This window comes from Takifugu rubripes, chromosome 12, assembly GCF_901000725.2.
Source record: "Takifugu rubripes chromosome 12, fTakRub1.2, whole genome shotgun sequence".
In the NCBI taxonomy this organism is placed as follows: Eukaryota; Metazoa; Chordata; class Actinopteri; order Tetraodontiformes; family Tetraodontidae; genus Takifugu; species Takifugu rubripes.
Window position 1 is genome coordinate 13,112,362 of NC_042296.1, and position 21,267 is coordinate 13,133,628.

General features: G+C 53.0%; 2 protein-coding genes across 2 annotated transcripts; both read right to left on the minus strand.

Moving 5' to 3' along the window:
- Positions 1 to 970: 970 nt before the first annotated feature.
- On the minus strand, positions 971 to 3,738 carry csnk2b (casein kinase 2, beta polypeptide). The gene is made up of 7 exons (XM_029845425.1): positions 3,581 to 3,738; positions 3,129 to 3,210; positions 2,648 to 2,750; positions 2,339 to 2,454; positions 2,046 to 2,121; positions 1,684 to 1,873; positions 971 to 1,248 (listed from the first exon to the last, which is right to left on the minus strand). The coding sequence occupies exons 2-7, from the start codon at positions 3,198 to 3,200 to the stop codon at positions 1,158 to 1,160; spliced, it is 648 nt and encodes a 215-aa protein (XP_029701285.1). The 5' UTR covers positions 3,201 to 3,210; positions 3,581 to 3,738; the 3' UTR covers positions 971 to 1,157.
- A 1,224-nt stretch (positions 3,739 to 4,962) lies between these two features.
- On the minus strand, positions 4,963 to 19,795 carry prrc2a (proline-rich coiled-coil 2A). Its single transcript, XM_011616895.2, is given in 20 exon segments — positions 4,963 to 7,215; positions 7,217 to 9,543; positions 9,545 to 9,968; positions 10,104 to 10,326; positions 10,860 to 11,142; positions 11,259 to 11,515; positions 12,318 to 12,852; positions 13,045 to 13,137; positions 13,313 to 13,496; positions 13,572 to 13,674; positions 13,892 to 14,043; positions 14,134 to 14,222; positions 14,385 to 14,606; positions 14,608 to 14,627; positions 14,859 to 15,002; positions 15,081 to 15,162; positions 15,233 to 15,329; positions 15,449 to 15,626; positions 15,942 to 16,093; positions 19,625 to 19,795. Coding segments are annotated over 19 exon segments (5,775 nt in total). The 5' UTR covers positions 16,057 to 16,093; positions 19,625 to 19,795; the 3' UTR covers positions 4,963 to 6,968.
- Positions 19,796 to 21,267: the final 1,472 nt, after the last annotated feature.

Consider the following 21,267-nt stretch of genomic DNA (forward strand, 5'->3'; position numbering starts at 1 on the left):
ACACCGCTGACAACCATCCAGCTCCACCTTGTGTCTCAGGCGCTTGGTTAATTAAGCAATTCATTAAGTAATAAAGGGGCAGCAGCTCTTCACATGACCGCACCTCTCGTGCACGTCGGAAGGCTCGTTGTGTCCCCACCGACTCAGACACGCGCAGATTCCAGCAGCAGCACCAGCCCAGCCGGACCAGTCTTCCCATTAACAGCACTGGGAAACACGGGAGTTCCGACTATCGTGAACGCGCAACTGTCGGAAGGAAGCGCGCCTCCACCAGGCTCTCTGGCGACCCCCAGAGGCAGAGATCCAAACTGCAGGTTCAGAACCGAGTCAGTATGAAAAGATGTTTATTGAGAATTCTGAAGCTGCCCCCCCCCCCCAAAGACAAAAACAAAACTGAACCACACGAGTTAAATCCAGACACTTAAATACACCTTCTCTTCTATCACAAAATCCAAAAATATCTGCTCCAGCCGCACAGAAGTGTTTCAGACATGACCCGACCCAAAAGTGACCAACATGATGAGGATTCCTGGTTAAATGGGGACATAAAGGACGACCAGCAGCACCAGTGCGGATCAGACTGCCTAAATTCCTCGTCGACCCGAACGGAACAAACTACGGGAGTTTATTTCTACACAGCTGCCCAGTGGGGGGGGGGGGGGGCTCATCTTACCACCGGAACATCCCAGCGACAGAGGGGGCAGAAAGGGCTCCTTTCTGGGGCAGATGGGGCAGAAAGGGCTCCTTTCTGGGGCAGATGGTGTCGCCAACAGCGGAGCAACAGAACAGAGCGGAGCAGAACAGAGCGGCACATGTCCAACAGTCCATCTTCTCACCAGCGACACCACCTGACCTTTGACCTGCAGCTCCTGCCCGTGGCACCGATGAGTGGGGGCACATCCACGGAGGTCCCGTGTGCTCGCGTGTGTCATATGTTGATGTGTGTCAGTAATTCATGGCTGTGCATCTCTGTTTGGCTCATACTCAAAAATCTTTACTTGGTTTCTTTACCATACACTAAAGCAAAATAATACAGTCTTGAGGGAAGAAAGGGGACATCTGAGAAGCACTGGTACATGCAGGTGACCCTGTCCCTTCTCACAATAATTCTTATTTTCTATTTCGCAGCACGTCTGCTCCTCCTGGGCTCGCGCGCTCTAGCGAATGGCCTTGACGGGGCTCTTGAAGCTGGAGGCTGCCTGCAGCTGCAGCTGGTAGGCCATGGGGTGGATCTTGAACCCGTACAACCTGCCAAGGCAGAGACGTGACAAGTCTTCAAGGGTTGCAACAACAAGCTGCAACTTCAGTAAAGGGCCGATGCTAAGATGCTAAGCAGATGCTAAGATGCTAAGCAGCTGGCTAAGATGCTAAGCGGATGGCTAAGATGCTAGGCAGATGGCTAAGATGCTAAGCAGACGCTATGATGCTAAGCAGATGCTATGATGCTAAGCAGATGCTAAGCAGCTGGCTAAGATGCTAAGCAGACGCTATGATGCTAAGCAGATGCTAAGATGCTAAGCGGCTGGCTAAGATGCTAAGCGGCTGGCTAAGATGCTAAGCGGCTGGCTAAGATGCTAAGCAGATGCTAAGATGCTAAGCACACTGGAGCCTCCCGTCATCAGGAAGTTTTAGCCAAACTCATCTCGGCTCAACCGGGAGGGGGGGAGGAGGGGGGGCACAAACCTTGGGACAAACTGATTGGCGGGCCTCTTGGATCTGTACTCTGGGTGAACCATGAAGAGCATGTGTGGGAAACCGGTGCCAAAATAGGCTCCATCGGTGTGGTGATGCCTGGAGGACTTGGGCGTGTAGACGTCCATACATTTAGGGCAGTACAGCTTCACCATGGCCTCTCCTGGGATGTCAGACAGGCCTGGGAAACAGCCACCGTTCAGAAAACCTTCAGCACTTTGGTTCTGGTCCCTCAACTGCTGCTGCTGGGTCCAGCAGTGCTGCTGGGTCCAGCAGTTCTGGGTCCAGCAGTGCTGCTGGGTCCAGCAGTGCTGCTGGGTCCAGCACGCCTCAGGCTCTGTGTTTAGACTCACCGATAGGAAGCATGTGCTGGTTTTCACAATAGACCCGGGGGCAATAACCAAAATCCCCTTGTTGGTATTTCTCCAACTGCGAATGATAAATCAGAAAGTTGCTGTTATTTACAGCTAAAAGCAACAGTGAGATCAAAACAACAATGGTTCCAGTTGAGGCTGAAGCCTCGTCTCCATCCTCTGACCCGAACCCCCGACCCATCACGCAACCGTTCCTGAGATGACAGCACTCAAAATCCCCTTTGATATAAAGCGGACCCCCCACGGTTAATGGCTGATGGAAGGAGCGGCACCATTTGTGCGATGCCTCGGTTGGTCAGGATGTAGCGTGCGTGGATCAGACCATACAACATCTCGGCCGCCTGCTCGATCAGGTCGCTCTGGTTGGGGTTGTCTTCCAACTCCTCATCTGCAAACAGGAAACAATGAAACACTGAAAACAGCAGCTTTTGTTCGAGGGATCTGAGGTAATAATGATGTAATAATGATGTAATAACACGATGGTTCCTCTCGTCACGCCTGAATTTAGAAGAAATTCTCTGGATGTTTGAAATAGTTCTTGGCAGGTGTAATTTGCACTTGTGCTCCAGAACCATACAGACCTGGTTCAAGGTCCAGGATCATGTCGAGGGCTTGTCGATAGTGGGGGACCTGCTCGTTTAGTCCGGTCAGGTTAAATTTGTCTTGAATGTAGTCCTCATCAACCTTTATGTGAGGGAATTCAGATGGAAAAACATGATCAGTCTTGCTGGAGCCGCTAAACGTGCACAAACCTCCTCAACTAAAGATGCTTCATAGCAACAGAAATAAGGTCAAAATAGTGTTTAAGGGCCAATATCATGGAATAATCAATCAATAAAATTCAACTTTTGAAAACATCATCTTGCATATAAATCCTCGGTCCCGTCATGTAATAGTTCTTTTCCCCCACAAAGTCCCGAACTTGGATCTGATGTCCAGCAGCAAAGATGGGAGCATTTGGGTCCAGATGGTTCTGAAGGGCTTAGAAACTAAATGTACCACCGGACCAGTTGCTCTGCTAGACCGGGTTCATTCACAGTATGAAAGAATTGGACTTCTTACTTCACAGAAAAACTCGTTGCCCCTCAATCCGCAGAACCAGGAGATCCACGAAACTTCCTCTGAACTGCTCATCGTTCAAGACCTTTAAAAGAGAAACGAACCACAAATGAAGCATCTAGCGTGCGTCTGGGAGCCGGGCTAGCTAGCTAGCTAGCCGCTAGCATCGCCTCAAACCACACTAAAAACGTCGGCACAGTGATGCTATAGCCTCAAACTCATTTATACTTACGTACGCAACGGTTAACTCGGCACTAATTACTTCGAATATTCACTGTCGACGTTCATTTGTAAATGTAATCACAATTAGCTCGCTGCACTTAGCAGCCGGGACGTGACAGAAATGGCGCATAATTAGAAACAGGCCTCGCCGAACAGATCGGTGCGTCCGCAGCGTCCGCAGCCTGTCCGAGAACACGTGACACTTGGTCAGGATGTGATATCCCACAACTTACTGGTTCTTAATGCAGCCGCCTGAATACGAGAGAATCTCTTGCAAATCCACTGGTGTAAATAAAATGGACACCACCCCCGAAAAACAGGATCAAAGACGGGTTCTTGCTCGTTTACCAGCGAGTCTCCGTAACGCTCCGCGGCTCTTTACCGCCCCCTGCTGGCGGCAGTGAGCCTCCGTAACCCTCCGCGGCTCTCTACCGCCCCCTGCTGGCGGCAGTGAGTCTCCGTAACCCTCCGCGGCTCTCTACCGCCCCCTGCTGGCGGCAGTGAGTCTCCGTAACCCTCCGCGGCTCGCTACCGCCCCCTGCTGGCGGCAGTGAGTCTCCGTAACCCTCCGCGGCTCTCTACCGCCCCCTGCTGGCGGCAGTGAGTCGCAGTAACCCTCCGCGGCTCGCTACCGCCCCCTGCTGGCGGCAGTGAGCCTCCGTAACCCTCCGCGGCTCTCTACCGCCCCCTGCTGGCGACAGTGAGTCTCCGTAACCCTCCGCGGCTCTCTACCGCCCCCTGCTGGCGGCAGTGAGCATCCGTAACCCTCCGCGGCTCTCTACCGCCCCCTGCTGGCGGCAGTGAGCCTCCGTAACCCTCCGCGGCTCTCTACCGCCCCCTGCTGGCGGCAGTGAGTCTCCGTAACCCTCCGCGGCTCTCTACCGCCCCCTGCTGGCGACAGTGAGTCTCCGTAACCCTCCGCGGCTCTCTACCGCCCCCTGCTGGCGGCAGTGAGTCTCCGTAACCCTCCGCGGCTCTCTACCGCCCCCTGCTGGCGACAGTGAGTCTCCGTAACCCTCCGCGGCTCGCTACCGCCCCCTGCTGGCGGAAGTGAGTCTCCGTAACCCTCCACGGCTCACTACCGCCCCCTGCTGGCGGCAGTGAGTCGCAGTAACCCTCCGCGGCTCGCTACCGCCCCCTGCTGGCGGCAGTGAGTCGCAGTAACCCTCCGCGGCTCACTACCGCCCCCTGCTGGCGGCAGTGAGTCGCAGTAACCCTCCGCGGCTCTCTACCGCCCCCTGCTGGCGGCAGTGAGTCGCAGTAACCCTCCGCGGCTCTCTACCGCCCCCTGCTGGCGGCAGTGAGTCGCAGTAACCCTCCGCGGCTCTCTACCGCCTTCTGCTGGCGGCACGTACAAGAATCGCGGCCCGCAAAGCGTTTTGGAAGATTAAGTGACATAATTATATTTAAGAGATGTTGAAGAGATGTTGAAACGACAACACAAAGTATTCCAATACACACACAAATGTAGTATTCCCAGTATATTGTAAACTGAAAGGCTGGAAATCATGGGTCAAACCTGAACATCAATTATTATAATCCAACTCTTTAGTTGGTAACTAAACTAAACCTTTTTCCTACTCCAAAAAATAATTCAGACACATACAAATAAAGGTTGAATTAAATCAAAAGTAGTTTATTTAACTTTGCCTTCTCTGTATAACTTTATTATAATAAGACACTTCTCTGCTTGTACATTGCTCCCTTGAACTAAAATGGCATTTGTTTGTGGGAATGTAAGTTGGGGTAGACAAAACTTAGATACATACCAATATACATACATGTGTGTATATTATGGTTCCATTAATAAAACCATAATTGTTATAACAGCTTGAATCACTCCAGGTACCTTAAACATAGTACAATCTTTAAGTTTTTTTCTGGAATACACTACGTTTCTTTTTAACATGGGTACGTGAAGTAATGCGCACATTAACATTAGGAGTTAAGGAAAGATGAAGCACTCTCCGAGCCAGTGTTGTGTGTACAAGGTTGAAACCAGTAAGAGACAAGGCAAGCGACACCCATGGGTGCGTGTCCATGCTTAGGAGTCAGTGGGGGGGCAGAGAAAGACATCCAGCTTCGCTTGCCTGCTGATCCTGTTTACATGAGACGTTAAAGGTTCGAGGAGCATATACACATATTTGAATGTATATATGTCTGATGCATGGAAGCGACACAACTGTCTTGCTAGGGAACATTAGCTGAACCATGTGGGCAAACAAGGCAGAAGGTGCTCGCCATTCATGTGAACCGCCTGCCCCCCCCCGTTATTACAGACACCTGGAAACACACACATGCCACACACTTACACATTACAAAAATAAGAATCATCAAATGCCCTACTCACAACATCCCCGAGACGATCTTCACACCGGTCAGTAAACAAACGACCCCAACTTACAGCAGTGAATGAGTGGGTGAATGGGTGAATGGGTGAATGGGGGGGCAGCGGACGGTGCCACTGTGATGTCTCTCATGTATGATGCCGCCCATGTTTGAGGGCATCCCTACATCGGTCCAGGGTTTCCAGGGCTCGCCACCATCTGCTGGCCCCCAAGGTGCCCCCAGACGGCCCCCCAGACCAGTCAGGCCCACGTCCCCGGACAAGCTCTTGATTTTAAAGTCCTTCTTGACGTGAGGAGCCAAGGGAAGAGTCAGAGCAGAAGGCCGGGGCAGCGCTCAGTTCTCATCCCGTTTGCTTCACTCGCCCAAAGAAAACAAAGACCAAAGGAAGTCAAACGGCGCCGTACGAGGAGTGTTAACAGAACTAAGCACCGACTGAAGCACGGACAAGTTCTGCCATTTTTCCATCCATCCTACATTTTTATTCCATACAAATGGAAGTCACTGAGGAAATAATGGTTGTTAAAATAAAGCCAACAAGCTATGATGACAGTCTTTATAGGGTAAACAAAAGTCCAAGAGGAAAACTACTGATCTCAGGATAACTGCCAAAAGATATAATGACGTTGGGGAGGGAGGGTCCCCCCAACAAAAATATCAACAAATTCTAGTAAAATGTCAGAGTGGGTTGAAGGGGAAACTCCTGAGGAGCGAAGAGCAGCCCCGTTGATATTCAAGCCCAACGAAGCTTCCCAATCCCACAGTTGACTAACGAAGCCCCAAATGTAACAGGAAATGACTGATGACAGCGAAGCAGAAAGGTTAGGGACAGAAAGGAAGCAGACTCTTACTTTACATTGTCCATGTTAAAAGATAAAGCTGCACTCGTCCCTGCGGAGGACACGTGCAGTTCTGCACCAGACATTTCACCCAAGGCCAAAGTGTGGTAGAAACAGACAGGATATAAAAAGGAGCCGATCAATCTAGTTCTGCCAATGAAATCTAGCGTTTCCATGTGCTGCCTGTGTTGTGCTTCTATGTGTGGACGCCTTCGCTCAGACCCAACGGGGCGGAGACTCTCCTGGAGGGTGGAGGAACCACGGAGAAACGTACACCAACGGACGGGGGATGAAACCATGATGGGGGGACTCAAAGGGAACAGCACACACTGTACAACACGCCAACATCTGAGCGCCATGGCAACAGCAGCCACTCCACCCAGGAGATTCCGATTCGTCTGAGGGGCCGTTCCGATGCCAGTGGCGTTCTGTCCAATCATTTCCTATTTTTGGGGGAAGGCATGTTGACCCGTTTCTCCCCACGATTGCCTCCTCCATTACTGCCCCCCCCCGAGCCACTGCCAGGTGGGCCTCTGGGGCCTCTTCCTCCTCCAGGATTGACCCGACGGTTCTGGCGCTCCATACCAGGACGCTGACTTGAGAAACTCCTTTTATTAGTGGAGGGCTCTTTTCCCGCCATCTCCCGCTCTCCCATACTTCCGCTACCCCCCCCCTCCCCGTCCCAGGTGGTGGGGGTGATGAGATGAATATGGTTTTCCTCCCCCTCCACCCTCTCTATCTCGGAACTCTGTGAAGTCGCTGCTTTCCGAGGCGGTCTCCCACTCTTCGTTGGCTTGGTCTGAGTTCTGGTTAGTGAAGTCGGGGGATTTTGCTCCATGGCTGTGGTGGTGCTGGGGGGGGGGCTGTGCAGCTATGCCTTGGTTGTTGTAGTGGTGAGGGTGGCTGTTCGAATGGCTGAGGTGCCCACCGCCACTGCTGTTGCTAGTAACCGTGTTATTTTGTGTATTGCCGGTCACGGTGGCACCGAGGGGCGCTCCATTACTCTCCTGAACCGAGTGCACCGAGGGGGAGGAGGGCCTTCCTCCCCCAATCACCCCCACGCCCCCATTAATGCGGGCTGCATTCTCCCTCTCCTTGAGCCTGCGAAAGCGGGGCGGCTTGTCTTGCTGATGCTGGGAGCGGCCATGACGGCGACGGCGGGGCGGTCGCTCAAACCCGCGGGGGGTGGGCAGCGGCAGCACGTTGGGCCCCCCGGGGGTCGAGGCATGGTTGCTGGGCCCGCCCTGCTGGGCTACAACTGCTCCATTTTCAGCAGAGCCTAAAGTGGCAGCTGTTGTAGCAGCCAGAGACGGCTGGGGGGGCTTGGGGGCGTGACTCTGGGCTTGGCTGACGTCACCCATCTTGTCCTTCTTCTCTCCCCCGTTGGCTCCTTTGCCCGTGTCTTTGGGCCCCGGATGTTGAGGGGGGCTTTGCTGCTTTCGACCTGAGGCCGAGGACCTGGAGGGCCCACCGTGCGAGGCCGAAGCAGGACCCACTCTGAGCGGTCCAGGTGTTCCCCCGACATTGCAGCCGCCACGGTAGATGTTCCCTCCCCCATTGCCCCCACCCCTTCCTCTTCTAGAAGGTACACCTCTGGGCGTGAAGACCCGGGCCTGGGAACCTCTCGGTGGGGCAGATGACACGTGTCCAGTTGAGATGGCATGGTCGGAGCCATTTTTGGTGCTGGCTTTCTGGACCTCATCCTTGTCGGAGTGACCCAGCTCACTAGCACCACTGTCACTGCCAGTCTCAGACCCTCTCTCCCTTCTCCTCTTGGGGATTTCTTCATATTCCGAACCCTCACTCCGGGTCTCACTTCGATTTCTGGCCCTGGCTGGGTTGTGTTGTGAGCGATCTTGTCCATGCCTGCCAACGCCCCCCTCTCCCCTGGACTCATTTTGGTGGCCCCCAGCAACAGATGAACGAAAGTCTCTGCCACTCCTGCCCCCCATTCTTCCACGACCACCACCACTGGGCCCAGCAGCAGATGTGTAGGTGCCACGGTAGCCACGTCCACGCCCAAAGAATTCTCCCCCCCGTCCTCGACTGGCTCTGCTCCCTTTGGCAGGCAGCCCATGGTGATGGATAGTGCTGCGGCCCCTCTCAAAGGAGCGATCCATTTCCCTCCTGGAAGAGGACCCTGAAAATCCAGATTGGACATCTGCATCTTTGGACCCTCGATTTCCCCCACCTCCCCCAAATCTTTCTTTTCCAGCATTTCTGGGTTTGGCTGCGGGAGCCGATTCATCTTTAGGTGGTGCTGAGGTGTTCTGGGAGCTGGAGGATCCATCCTGCTTGGTGGAACTGGGCTGGCCTGCATCCTGCTCTTTGTCTTTACCAAGGCCTACAGTTGTCTTTTCATCCACCTCCCCTCCATCTTTCTTCATCTCTTTCAACACTGGTTTTTTAATGGGCCCAGCCCTCTTGTTGCTGGTGCCGACTGTCTGATTGGAGGGCTTGTGCTCCGAGACAGTGACGAGTTCCTCCCCTCCACACGAGTTGCTCCCCCCTCCCGCATTGCTGTTGGCCCTCCTACCGTGAGAGGAGCCGCCACTAGTGCTGCTGCCAGGCCGTGGGCCCCAGTGAGTTTCTGTCTTGTGTTCTCTTCCACCTCTTTGGTTGGGTTTAGAATGGGGGGGGTGGTGGTGCTGCTGCTGCTGCTGCTGCTGCTGCTGCTGCTGCTGCTGCTGCTGCTGCTGCTGAGGCGGCGTGTGGCTGCCATGTTGATTAGGAGGTGGGCTTGCAGTAACGAAACTGACCTTCTCCTGTTTAACGTGACTGCTATTGATGCTTCCTCTTTCTCCATGACCTTTCCCCATACCAGGCTCATTTTCTCTATGATGATGATGATGATGATGATGATGCATAGCAACTTTGACATTTCCATCATCCCTGGCAGAGGAGGAGGAGGAGGAGCAGGATGAGGTGGAGGGTTGATGTATTGGGGGAGAATCTCTCTTCTTAGCAGGCCCCTCAACAACCCTATCACGACTGTTTTCTGGCTTGTGTGGGGTGAAGAGCAAAGTGAGGCTGCTGAGGGTGGTGGCTGTGATGAAGGTGGAGATGAGAGCTGCTCTCAACTGCCGGGACGTCGACTCGACTATTTCGATCATACTGAGAGTGTGGAGCTCCCCACATTTGGCCCTGCTGGGATCCTCTAGGAGCGTCATCTTGGTGGGTGAAGCCATGCTGCTTGTTTCCTCTCTCCGCTGGCCTCTGCTGCTGTTGGTGGGGGAGCATCCGTGCACTTTGGTCTGGGAAGTTACTGTAGTTTCCCTGTCCACCCATGTAGTGATGTGTATGATGGCTGCTTCCCTGTGCCCCAACTTGTGCGCCAACTAAAGGTGGCGTCTGACTGGATGTCCCACTGTTAGTTCCAGGCTGCTGTATTGGTCCCAGTACACCTTCTCGCATGCGATGTGGAGGTGTGTCACTCCTGAAATAGACAGGAAACAATACCATTATCATTAAATACAAATAATTTTATATATTTCTAATACAAATGGCATCAAAAAATCATATAAAACGGTACGAATGAGTGCAATACAATTACATGTGGACCGAGTTATACCTGGGTCCTTTGGCCCCGTCATCCTCGTCCATTCCCTGCTTCTGTCTGAGTGGCGACGCCAGCCCCCGCCCCTCCCCAGGTCCAGGGAACACCTCTGGCCCCCAGGCTAGCTTAGGGTCCATTGGAGGAGTCCCACGCTGAGGTTGCCCTGGAAGCGGCTGCTGCCTGTCAAACGGTTCTGACCCAGATCCTCCTGAATCAGACCGCTCACGCCCAATAAGACCTGCCAGAGCAAAGCACTTTTTAAAATAAATAGGGTTGCCGAGCAACGACAAAATTAGAATCTGGCATTTATCTAATTTTAAGTTAAGTACAGATAGAAAGTCAACTTTTCATTTTTAATGCTTTGTTTAGGTCAATCGATTAATTACTGGGTTTGCCAGAAGATTACGCTGTAGGTCTGCAGAAATGAGGGTGAGAGCGAAGTGGCACAAGGACCGAGGACACTAACAGCTTTATCACGCTCACACACACACACACGCGCGCTCACACACACACACACACTCACTCACACACACACACGCGCTCACACGCACTCACACACACACGCACGCTCACACACACACACACACTCACGCGCTCACACACACACACGCGCTCACACACACACACACGCGCTCACACACACACTCACACACACACACGCGCGCGCTCACACACACACACACACACGCACTCACACACACACGCACACACTCACACACACACACACGCTCACACATGCTCACACACACACACACACACACACACACTCACCAGATGGGTGTATGCCGGCTGAATAGAAGTCCATTGGAGGTGGGCGGCCCTGCATCATGCGAGGGTCCATGTAGGGCATCATCATCCAGCGGGGATCAATTATTGGCAGGGGTGGGGGTCGAACCATGCTGCTGGGTTGGTAAAGTGGCCCACCTTGTTTTGGTCCAGGGCCTGACTGGGGTGTGGAACCTGCAGAAGGAGCCTGTGGCTGGGGGGAGAGCTGGCTCTGAGACGACTGGCCGTGCTGCTGCTGCCACTGCTGCTGCTGTTTGAGGAGCTGCTCCTACAGAGAAAACATCGTATCTCGGGACCACGTTTGACCAGACACAATCGTAACGATACTGTGGGGCCACTTTAGTCATCACAACCCACTCAAACAACTGACTCGTAACTTTGTACCTGCTGCTGCCTCTGAAATCGAGGTGGAAGAGACTTTTGGTACTTTGAGTAGCCTTGGTTAGGAAGACCACCGGCTGGACGACTTGCTCCACTTCCAGCAGTCTCAATCTTGACTTGGTCGACTCCTCTTTCATTTCCGCTCCCTGTGCGACCGTGAGTGCAGCCCGCAGTCTCGTCCTTGATTTCTCCGGGTAAAGGCCTGTCCATGGCAGCTTGTGGAGCCTGGGACACGGCTGGCTGAGGACACTGCTGGGACTCTGGACAGACGAGTAGCTTGTTAGGGGTCAGGATTCAGTAATGCAGCACAAGTCTGAAAATGTATCCTAAGACAGCAAATTCTAGACAGTGGAACTATGAATACATACAGTTAATATGCATAGCACATTAGTTAATACATTAGTTAACACCTAGTTAATGCCAAGTCTCGAGCCGATAGGTTGGCAAGTTTTTCCTAAAGGAGTTTTCCATTCTTATGGAAACAATGAACACGCTACTAATAAGTCACAGTTATAGCAGGTTCCTTTTGCAGGTACTAGGACACCTGAAAATTCTGGTGAAAAATTGAGTAATATTGGATTAGAAACGGACAGTTTAACTGTGTGGCAGCCCAACGAGCACGAGAGGGCCTGCTCAAAGGTTGAGGCTTTACTCACGAATTCAACATCAGCATCAAAACACAGCACTTTAGTCACAAAGTAAAGAAGCAGGCCTACTACATAAATGCCTTCCATTTAAATATACATCTTTTATTAAACTACAAGATGTGTTTAAGATGGAATGTCACTCAGAGCTACCGGGTGCTTGTTTCTCGGGTGAGACTCGTGTTCTTTTTCCCTTCTCCTCCTGCGTAATCACCTTCATGTTCATATATAAATCATGCATAGTAAAAGCACTTTCTGGCCTGCCAGCGACCAGCTCGAGGCCCAGCTCACTCATACAATAATGGCGCGACTATCACCAGTCGCCTGTACGTACACACGATCTGATCAGTCTTAGAAACCAAAAACCCACATAACAGTCAAACCTGTTGGTTCTGAAAACAGGTGTTGGAATATTTACCAGCACTGGAGTCATAACTGCTCTTACTGCTGCCTCGCTGTTGTTCACCGACTAAAGGATTTGATGTTGGTTGGCCAGCAAATGGTGGAGGCTCCTCAGGATCCACACAGGGGGATGGAGGCTGGCTGGTGTTGGGTGAAGAGACTGAAACAGATGGGCTGAGGCTGCCGGCTGTGGCAGTAGTTGAGTTTCCGTCCAGGCTGGGGGATTTACTGCTGCTACCGCCAACTCCTACATTGGTGCCGTGCTGTTGTTGCTGCTTCTCATCCAGCCTCTTTAGCTTCTCTGCACAGGCTGCACGTCTTTCTTCCTCCATCCTGCGTTCTTCCTCTTCACGGCGGCGACGGGCTCGTTCTACTGCTGCAGAAATCTCAGTGGAGGACTGCTTCCTACGCTGACGCCAGGTTTCATCCTCGTCATCTCCCTGCGTCCCATGAGCCACCAGACCAGGCTGGGGAGGAGTAGGACCCCCCGATGCTCGGGTGGAGGCGGGCTTCCCCGGGATTAGTGAGGCTCCTTGACTGTGGGGCCGCTCCTGCAAGGTTACAAACAATGACATGTCTTTCTATTTCTGGATAAAATCCTTGTAATCTTGTGAAAAAATGTTATACAACAGTAATAAAACTCAGGAAGCAAAACGCAAAACCGAAGATGTCCGAGAGCCGAGGGCCGTAAATGAGGCGATGACTGGAATGATTTATCTATGAGCCCACAACCAGAGGTCTACCTGTTGAGAAAAGGAGTAAGGCCCTTGTCCAAGGAGCGGCCGGGGTGGGGGGGAGGGCTGCTCCCGAAGACCACCCGATCCAGGCCTGTGCCCCTAGATACAGGCAGACACAGTAAACCACAACACAATGAGCCACACTCAAAACCTGAGTGTAACTTGTTTGCCCAAGAGCAACATGTGCGTTGTTGTTCTTTAAAAGCTTTGGCCTCTTCCTTCCCCCCGTTTCAGCGTGCTTTGCTGGACGCTGGCTGCACTTCAGGATGTCTACCTGGTAGTTTGGAGGTCCACCCTGCCAGCCATTGCCTCCCTCCTCGGCCCAACCTGGCTTGCTGGAGGGGGGTTGTGGATCTTTGTCAGCATTCGATGAAGAGGTATGGCGAGTTTCTTCACTGCTATCTGAGGCACGGGAGCGTGAGCCAGCAGGAGGGACATCCTGGGGCATCTGCTGCTCGCTAGGGTCCAGAGCAAAACACAGATTTGTCAAAATCTCAACAGCTGACGTATCAAATTCAAATTTAGTCTCATACCGGGATTCGTTGCTGCTTTCAGTTGGTTCCTCCTCCCCTTCTTCATCTCCTTCATCGTCACTGAACTTCAGCTTAGCAGAATAGTCTATTTCTTCATGAGCTCCTGGAAAAGCAAGCTAATCACTGCCTGTTTCAAATAGCTTCAGTTACACTTATTTGCTGCTTTAAAACTTTAGAAATGACCAAAAAGGCTTTTCCTTGCCAATCCCATTACATACATATTACTTGTAGATGACTTCCGTGAATAATAATAATAATAATAATTTTATATGCATTGATACAAAAATGAATGTCCATTGAAGCCTTATTGGCTGTCTTACCTGCCCAGCCCTCGTCACCATCATGGTCCAACTCATCCAGTTCCTTCAGGTCGTCCTGCTTTAAGATAGAAGGACGCTTCAGCACCTCTCCACATGCGTCTCGTGTGCCACCCTGTGGCCTACTGTCAGGTCCACTCTGCCCACGAGAAAACCTGTGAGGAAAATAAATATCCGTGCAAGAATCAGAATGTACGAATGGCTGCAAAAGGTTTGTAGTTTATCTATTTGACAGCGTGCCCTACCTAGGAGATGGTCCTTCCCCCGGTGCTGGGTACCTGTAAGGCCCCTGAGGGCCATAGGGACCCGGGAAGGGCATGTAGGGAGGAAACATCTTCAAAAAGAGACATAATTCATGTTTAGTGTGGATTTGTTAGAAGAGAAAACCAACCATAGAAATCTGGGGCAAATTGCAACATTTTAATACAACTGTGACTATATAAAAGATTAAATTGGTCTACAAACAAAAGGAGAAAAAAGGCGCTGGAACACTCACGAAAGGAGGCATGATTCCTCGATATTGGGGGAACCCAGGCCCCACAGGGGGTTGGGGCAGGGGCAAGACGGGGTTGCCTGCAGGAGCGATCCTAGGTGGCCCATGGGACTGAGAATTTGGAGTGGGTACCCCAGCTGCCCCATCCATCACCAGATGTCCACCACTGCCACCATCCGCCGCCCCCTCCCCAGACAGGGTGGGTGCCATTGCTCGGCCCCCCCCCATCCCGCCAACTTGTTACATCTGCAGATGAGGTTAGGGTTAGCTCAGATGCTAAATGTGACGCCAGCGTTCCACCTATTGAGGAACTAAACGGAGATCTCCAATGTTTACTGAGTTTTGCTCAATATAATTCCATAACTGTTGTTTAAAGTTTTAATAGACAGACATGCCACACATGCCCAGAGCAGAGGTACCAAAAGTGAAAGCAAAGGCAGCCAACTGTGTGTGAGATGATGGGGGACCGTCACTCACTCTGGGGGCGGAGGCTTGGTCCGGGCCCATACCACTGATCTACAGTGCCCTGTTCTCTGCCAGCTTTGTCCTGGTCGCCAGCCGCCTGCAGGGTGGGAAATTCCTCGCGAGAGAATGGCGATGGTTGGTTTGATCCCTTTCCACCTGCAAACAGAGGTGGGAGATGACCTCTGAGGAGCGCCGATGACCGATGTAGACCAGTTATGTTAGGGGAGGGCTCACCATCGCCTTGTACTCCAGGTGTAACACTGGCTTGTGCCCAGGACCTTACCCCTGCGGCCTGTGTTGAAGGTTGAGTCACAGCCTTTCAAATACACAACATGTCAAGAACGTGCATGAGTGAAGAATGAAGACAGCAGCCATGTTGTCAATACCTCTGAAATGGGAGGGGTTCTCGGGCGCGTCGGCGCAGGAGTCGGTGAAGCCGAAGACTGCTGCGACTCCGGCTGCGGTGTTGATGATGGATCGGTACTAGAGAGAGCACAGCAGGTTGAATGGCAGCTGTTGTGAGTAGGGTTAGGGTTCGGGTTCGGGTTCGGGTAACCCTAACCCTAACCCGAACCCACTGGTCACACAGACGGCCCACACACCTCTTTGGGTCTGCTTGCTCCTGTTTGCTTGCCCATCCTGTGCCGTCTTTGGGAACAAGTAAGACGTTGGGATCGTTGCCTTTGTTCTCTGCCTTCAGACTGGGCAGGTTGGCTGGGGGTGGCATACGCCGTGCGGAGGCAACTTTACCGAGAGACTGCAGGCCATGGCGGGGAGGAACTGGAAGCAAGAGAAGGTCGGTACGGAACAGTGAAACCCTGATAAATACCAAGGAAACCTTATCAAAAGCACCAACAGGAACACAAACATCTTCTTGATTTACTATTCATATTAGTTTGACACAGATCAGGATAAGAGTTTGCACATTTTCTTATAAATAATAGTGGAATTGCTTGGAAGGAGAACGCTGGCCAATGAGAGGTGGGCAGGAAGGGCAGGTAGCCTTCTCCAGGTGTGTGCAGGAGCCACACGGCCGGTGGACACGCCTCCCCCTCCAGATCACCTCTCAGACCCTTCAGATGATGCATCACTCACCAACTGGCTTCTGTGTTTCAAGGCTCTTTCCTTTGTATGTATCAAACAGGTTGAGAGACGCATACTTGGTTTTGCCTTCCTTCCCCTTTGCAGTTTGCCCAGAGCGCTCTGACATTGCGCTGTCCGCTCATTGAGTACGGTGAGCCCTGAGACTGTGGGACAGAGGACAGGGGACAGGGGACAGGGGAGAGGAGAGGGGAGAGGGGAGGGAAGGGGAGGGGAGAGGGGAGGGGAGAGGAGGGGAGAGGGAAGGGGAGAGGGAAGAGAGGAGGGGGGAGAGGGGAGAGAGGAGGGGGGAGAGGGGAGAGGAGAGGGGACAGAGGAGAGGGGAGAGAGGAGGGACAGGGGACAGAGGAGAGGGGACAGAGGAGAGAGGACAGGGGAGAGGAGAGAGGGGAGAGGGGACAGAGGAGAGGAGAGAGAGGAGAGGGGACAGGGGACAGGGGACAGAGGGGACAGGGGAGAGGGGAGGGGAGAGGGAGGGAAGGGGAGAGGAGAGGAGAGGGAGGGGAGAGGGGAGAGAGGAGGGGGGAGAGGGGAGAGGGGGACAGGGGAGAGGAGAGAGGGGAGAGGAGAGGGGAGAGAGGAGGGGAGAGGGGACAGGGGACAGGACAGGGGACAGGGGAGAGGGGACAGAGGAGAGGAGAGGAGAGGAGAGGGGAGGGGAGAGGAGAGAGGGAAGGGGAGAGGAGAGAGGGGACAGGGGAGAGGGAAGGGGAGAGGGGAGGGAAGGGGAGAGGAGAGGGGAGGGGAGAGGGGAGAGAGGAGGGGGGAGAGGGGAGAGGGGACAGGGGAGAGGAGAGAGGGGAGAGGAGAGGGGAGAGAGGAGGGGAGAGGGGACAGGGGACAGGACAGGGGACAGGGGAGAGGGGACAGAGGAGAGGAGAGGAGAGGAGAGGGGAGGGGAGAGGAGAGAGGGAAGGGGAGAGGGGAGAGGAGAGAGGGGACAGAGGGGACAGGGGAGAGGGAAGGGGAGAGGGGAGAGGAGAGGAGAGGGGACAGGGGAGAGGAGAGAGGGGAGAGGGGACAGAGGAGAGAGGAGAGGGGAGAGGGGACAGGGGAGAGGACAGAGGGGACAGGGGAGAGAGGAGAGGAGACATGGTTGGAAGACCGTCACACAGACAACGTGAGCAGGTCTTGATGATGTGGAGACGTCTTGCTTGCATCAGGACCACCACAGCCAGGGCCTGAGGCAGAGCCCAGCAGCACCAGTTGGGCCACGTCCTACTGGTGCTGCTGAGGCCTTCTACCAAGGGCTTTGGTGACTAGCAGTGGCGCCACAGCCGACCCACCAACACCAGAACAACTACAGCACGAGATCCACGTTAGGGATCATCGTGCACCTCCACAGGACTCCTGACACCTGGAACAGTCCCTGGATCTGGGGCGGAGGCTGAAGGGTCGGGCGTGGTCACAGAAAACCAGCACCACATCACCGAAGGGTTAGGGTTGGAGGTCCAACACTTCCTAGGACCTAGTAAACCCTAACTCTAACCCTCCCACCCTAAACCTCCGACCCTAACCCTCCGACCCTCCAACTCTAACCCTCCCACCCTAAACCTCCGACCCTCCCACCCTAACCCTCCAACTCTAACCCTCCCACCCTAACCCTCCGACCCTCCAACTCTAACCCTCCCACCCTAACCCTCCGACCCTCCAACTCTAACCCTCCCACCCTAAACCTCCGACCCTCCCACCCTAACCCTCCAACTCTAACCCTCCCACCCTAACCCTCCGACCCTCCAACTCTAACCCTCCCACCCTAACCCTCCGACCCTCCAACTCTAACCCTCCCACCCTAACCCTCCGACCCTCCAACTCTAACCCTCCCACCCTAACCCTCCGACCCTCCAACTCTAACCCTCCAACTCTAACCCTCCCACCCTAACCCTCCAACTCTAACCCTCCCACCCTAACCCTCCAACTCTAACCCTCCCACCCTAACTCTAGCATTTAGTACTTCCTAGCACCTAGTCCTAGCATTTAGCACTCCCTAGTCCTAGTCATGTGCTAGTCCTAGCATTTAGCACTCCCTAGTCCTAGTCATGTGCTAGTCCTAGCACTTAGCACTCGCTAGTCCTAGTCAAGTGCTAGTCCTAGCATTTAGCACTCCCTAGTCCTAGTCCTAGTCATGTGCTAGTCCTAGCACTTAGCACTCGCTAGTCCTAGTCAAGTGCTAGTCCTAGCATCTAGCACTCCCTAGTCCTAGTCCTAGTCATGTGCTAGTCCTAGCACTTAGCACTCGCTAGTCCTAGTCAAGTGCTAGTCCTAGCATTTAGCACTCCCTAGTCCTAGTAAAGTCTGTTCCTAGCATTCAGCACTTCCTAGTCCTAGCACCTAGTGCTGGTCCTGGTCCAGGCTCAGAGTCCCTCATTTCAGGCAGCACTGCCAGTAACACCAAGAAAAGATTAAATTTGGTCTCTATGGCAACACGCGATGTTCTTCTGGGGCCTGGACTGAGTGGTGTCGGTACCATGGCAACCCTTCAGCTGGAAGGGGCTCATCCCTAGAACCCAGGGACGGTTCTCCTCCCAGTGATGAGGTGCTCCTCGGCCACCCAGAACCACCTCATGGGCCCACAGATACAACACCCCGTTCGGACCCCCAGATCCTGCTAGAATCAGAACAACGTTCGCACATTCGAGCCGGACCCAAAAGGTCCCGGAACCTTCTGTCAATCAAATCTGTTTCTGACCAAAGCAGAGTGGATGAGGGTTCGGCCCCGAGTGGTGGGGGGGGTTAACGGGGGCAGCAGCGCCGGAACCGAGCCGTTCTCTCACCACCCGGGGCCCCGCACGGCTAATGCTAATGCTAATGCTAAGCAGTCACAGCAAGCACGTTTACCGTCCGGACACCTTCAAAGGATCCCCAGCATAGCGGGAAGCTCGCGCCGGGAACTAACGGCAGTAACTGTAACGGAGTAATCCTCGCTCGGCCCTTTGATGTCGGGAGGGGGGCGCGTGCATGTTTCAGCCTGCGTTTATAATAACGACCCAAGTCCCCTCCAACTACGAGGGCTCACGCACGGACAGCACGGCGGTGTTTAAACTACGCACTTTGGGTCCCGAAGCGCTTGTAGCCGCCACAGAACCGAGCAGGGGGAGATTTGATGAGGACAACAGAACAAAATGGCGGCGCGGCCCCAGGACCGACCGAGCCACAGAGCAGCCAACTTTTCATGTTTCCTTCCGAGAGCAGCGGTGAAAAACGCCGCGGGTTCAAATTTGCGATCCCCTCAAATTAAACAGTCAAAATGGAAATTATAGATTGCGGATAAGAAATTAATTTCGTGCTGGTGGCGGCTACACGACCACTATTATGGCTGAAAATGAATCTCCACCAACCTTTTCCTCAAATTAGACAATGTATGGTTAATAACTGAACGCTACCGGGAATAAGAATAAAGAACGTGTATAAAGTGATGTGTCCGTTAGGGTGTATATTGTTCTGGCGTTATATTAAAACCCACACAGACTGGACTAATGCTGGCTAACCACGAAGGCAAGCTAGGCTAATGAGCGAGACAACCTCACAACACTAGCTGACAACAACCTATTTCCAAATAATGAAGAAAATCTCTCCGAAAAAAGCACTTCGTCGAGCCAAGTGGTTCTTGATTTGCACCTATAATAACGTAATTGTCGGATGTTTACGTAAACGATGAAATTTTCCCGGCCACTGACCTGCTCTTGTCCCGACTTGTCTCGACGTTTAAACGCAGAATGAGGTTAGCTATGCTATGGCGTAGCTTGCTAGCGAAGAGCCAGCGAGCTAAGCAACGATATCCCTGCTCTGTCCAACACAGGAGCGCTCTGAAGGGGCTCCTAGTGGCTACTTTGCTCAGAAGGTTATAGGAAGTATTCCGCTTACTTGCACTCCTTGTCCTTTGTTGTAAAAATAAATGAAACCAGGAAAATAAAATGGCAACAGTGGCCTCGACCCGTCACGTAGGAGCCGTCAACGGCTACTGCGTGACGCTGAGATGGAGCCGCTCGAGAGCTCCGCGCAGCGGGGAGACGAGCAGAAAAGGCCCGTTAAACGTGCGACGTGGAGCGGGAAGAGCTCGTCTAAAGGCGCTTTTGTGGCTTTGGGAAGGAATCATGTGAAAGAATTGGCAAACGTTTATTTAGTTAACTCGCCTGTCGAAAATACTGCAGTGATTAAACTACAATGGTGGCTGTAATAAACAGGGCATCGTCGTTCTTTTGGATTCTTTAACAGGAGTTTTGGAGAGATAAAAAATTCTGAATGGAAATGTTGGGTGACACCTAATGAATGGCACCAATGAGGTTAATCCGTTTTAATGTAGTCGGATTACAGAACAGCTGCAAGTGATGCGGACCTGAGGATGCAGCTCATCCCCACATCTGACACCCCAAACTACAGCTACAACTCCCACATCTGACACCCCAAACTACAGCGACAACCCCCACATCTGACACCCCAAACTACAGCGACAACCCCCACATCAGACACCTCAAACTACAGCTACAACCCCCACATCAGACACCCCAAACTACAGCTACAACCCCCACATCAGACACCCCAAACTACAGCTACAACCCCCACATCAGACACCCCAAACTACAGCGACAACCCCCACATCTGACACCCCAAACTACAGCTACAACCCCCACATCTGACACCCAAACTACAGCTACAACCCCCACATCTGACACCCCAAACTAAAGCTACAACCCCCACATCAGACACCCCAAACTACAGCGACAGCCCCGACATCTGACACCCCAAACTACAGCGACAACCCCCACATCTGACACCCCAAACTAAAGCTACAACCCCCACATCAGACACCCCAAACTACAGCGACAGCCCCCCCATCTGACACCCCAAACTACAGCGACAACCCCCACATCTGACACCCCAAACTACAGCGACAACCCCCACATCAGACACCTCAAACTACAGCTACAACCCCCACATCAGACACCCCAAACTACAGCTACAACCCCCACATCTGACACCCCAAACTAAAGCTACAACCCCCACATCAGACACCCCAAACTACAGCTACAACCCCACATCAGACACCCCAAACTACAGCTACAACCCCCACATCAGACACCCCAAACTACAGCTAAACCCCCCACATCAGACACCCCAAACTACAGCTACAACCCCCACATCAGACACCCCAAACTACAGCTACAACCCCCACATCAGACATCCCAAACTACAGCTAAACCCCCCACATCAGACACCCCAAACTACAGCGACAACCCCACATCAGACACCCCAAACTACAGCTACAACCCCCACATCTGACACCCCAAACTACAGCTACAACCCCCACATCAGACACCCC

Excerpts from the sequence above, each read along its gene's own strand:
- csnk2b (XM_029845425.1), bottom strand. The coding sequence starts at position 3,200 with ATGAGCAGTTCAGAGGAAGTTTCGTGGATCTCCTGGTTCTGCGGATTG. Across the intron at positions 2,751-3,128 it reads GCAACGAGTTTTTCTGTGAA|GTTGATGAGGACTACATTCA; the intron begins GTAAGAAGTCCA and ends CCTCACATAAAG. Across the intron at positions 2,122-2,338 it reads ACCGAGGCATCGCACAAATG|TTGGAGAAATACCAACAAGG; the intron begins GTGCCGCTCCTT and ends TATCATTCGCAG.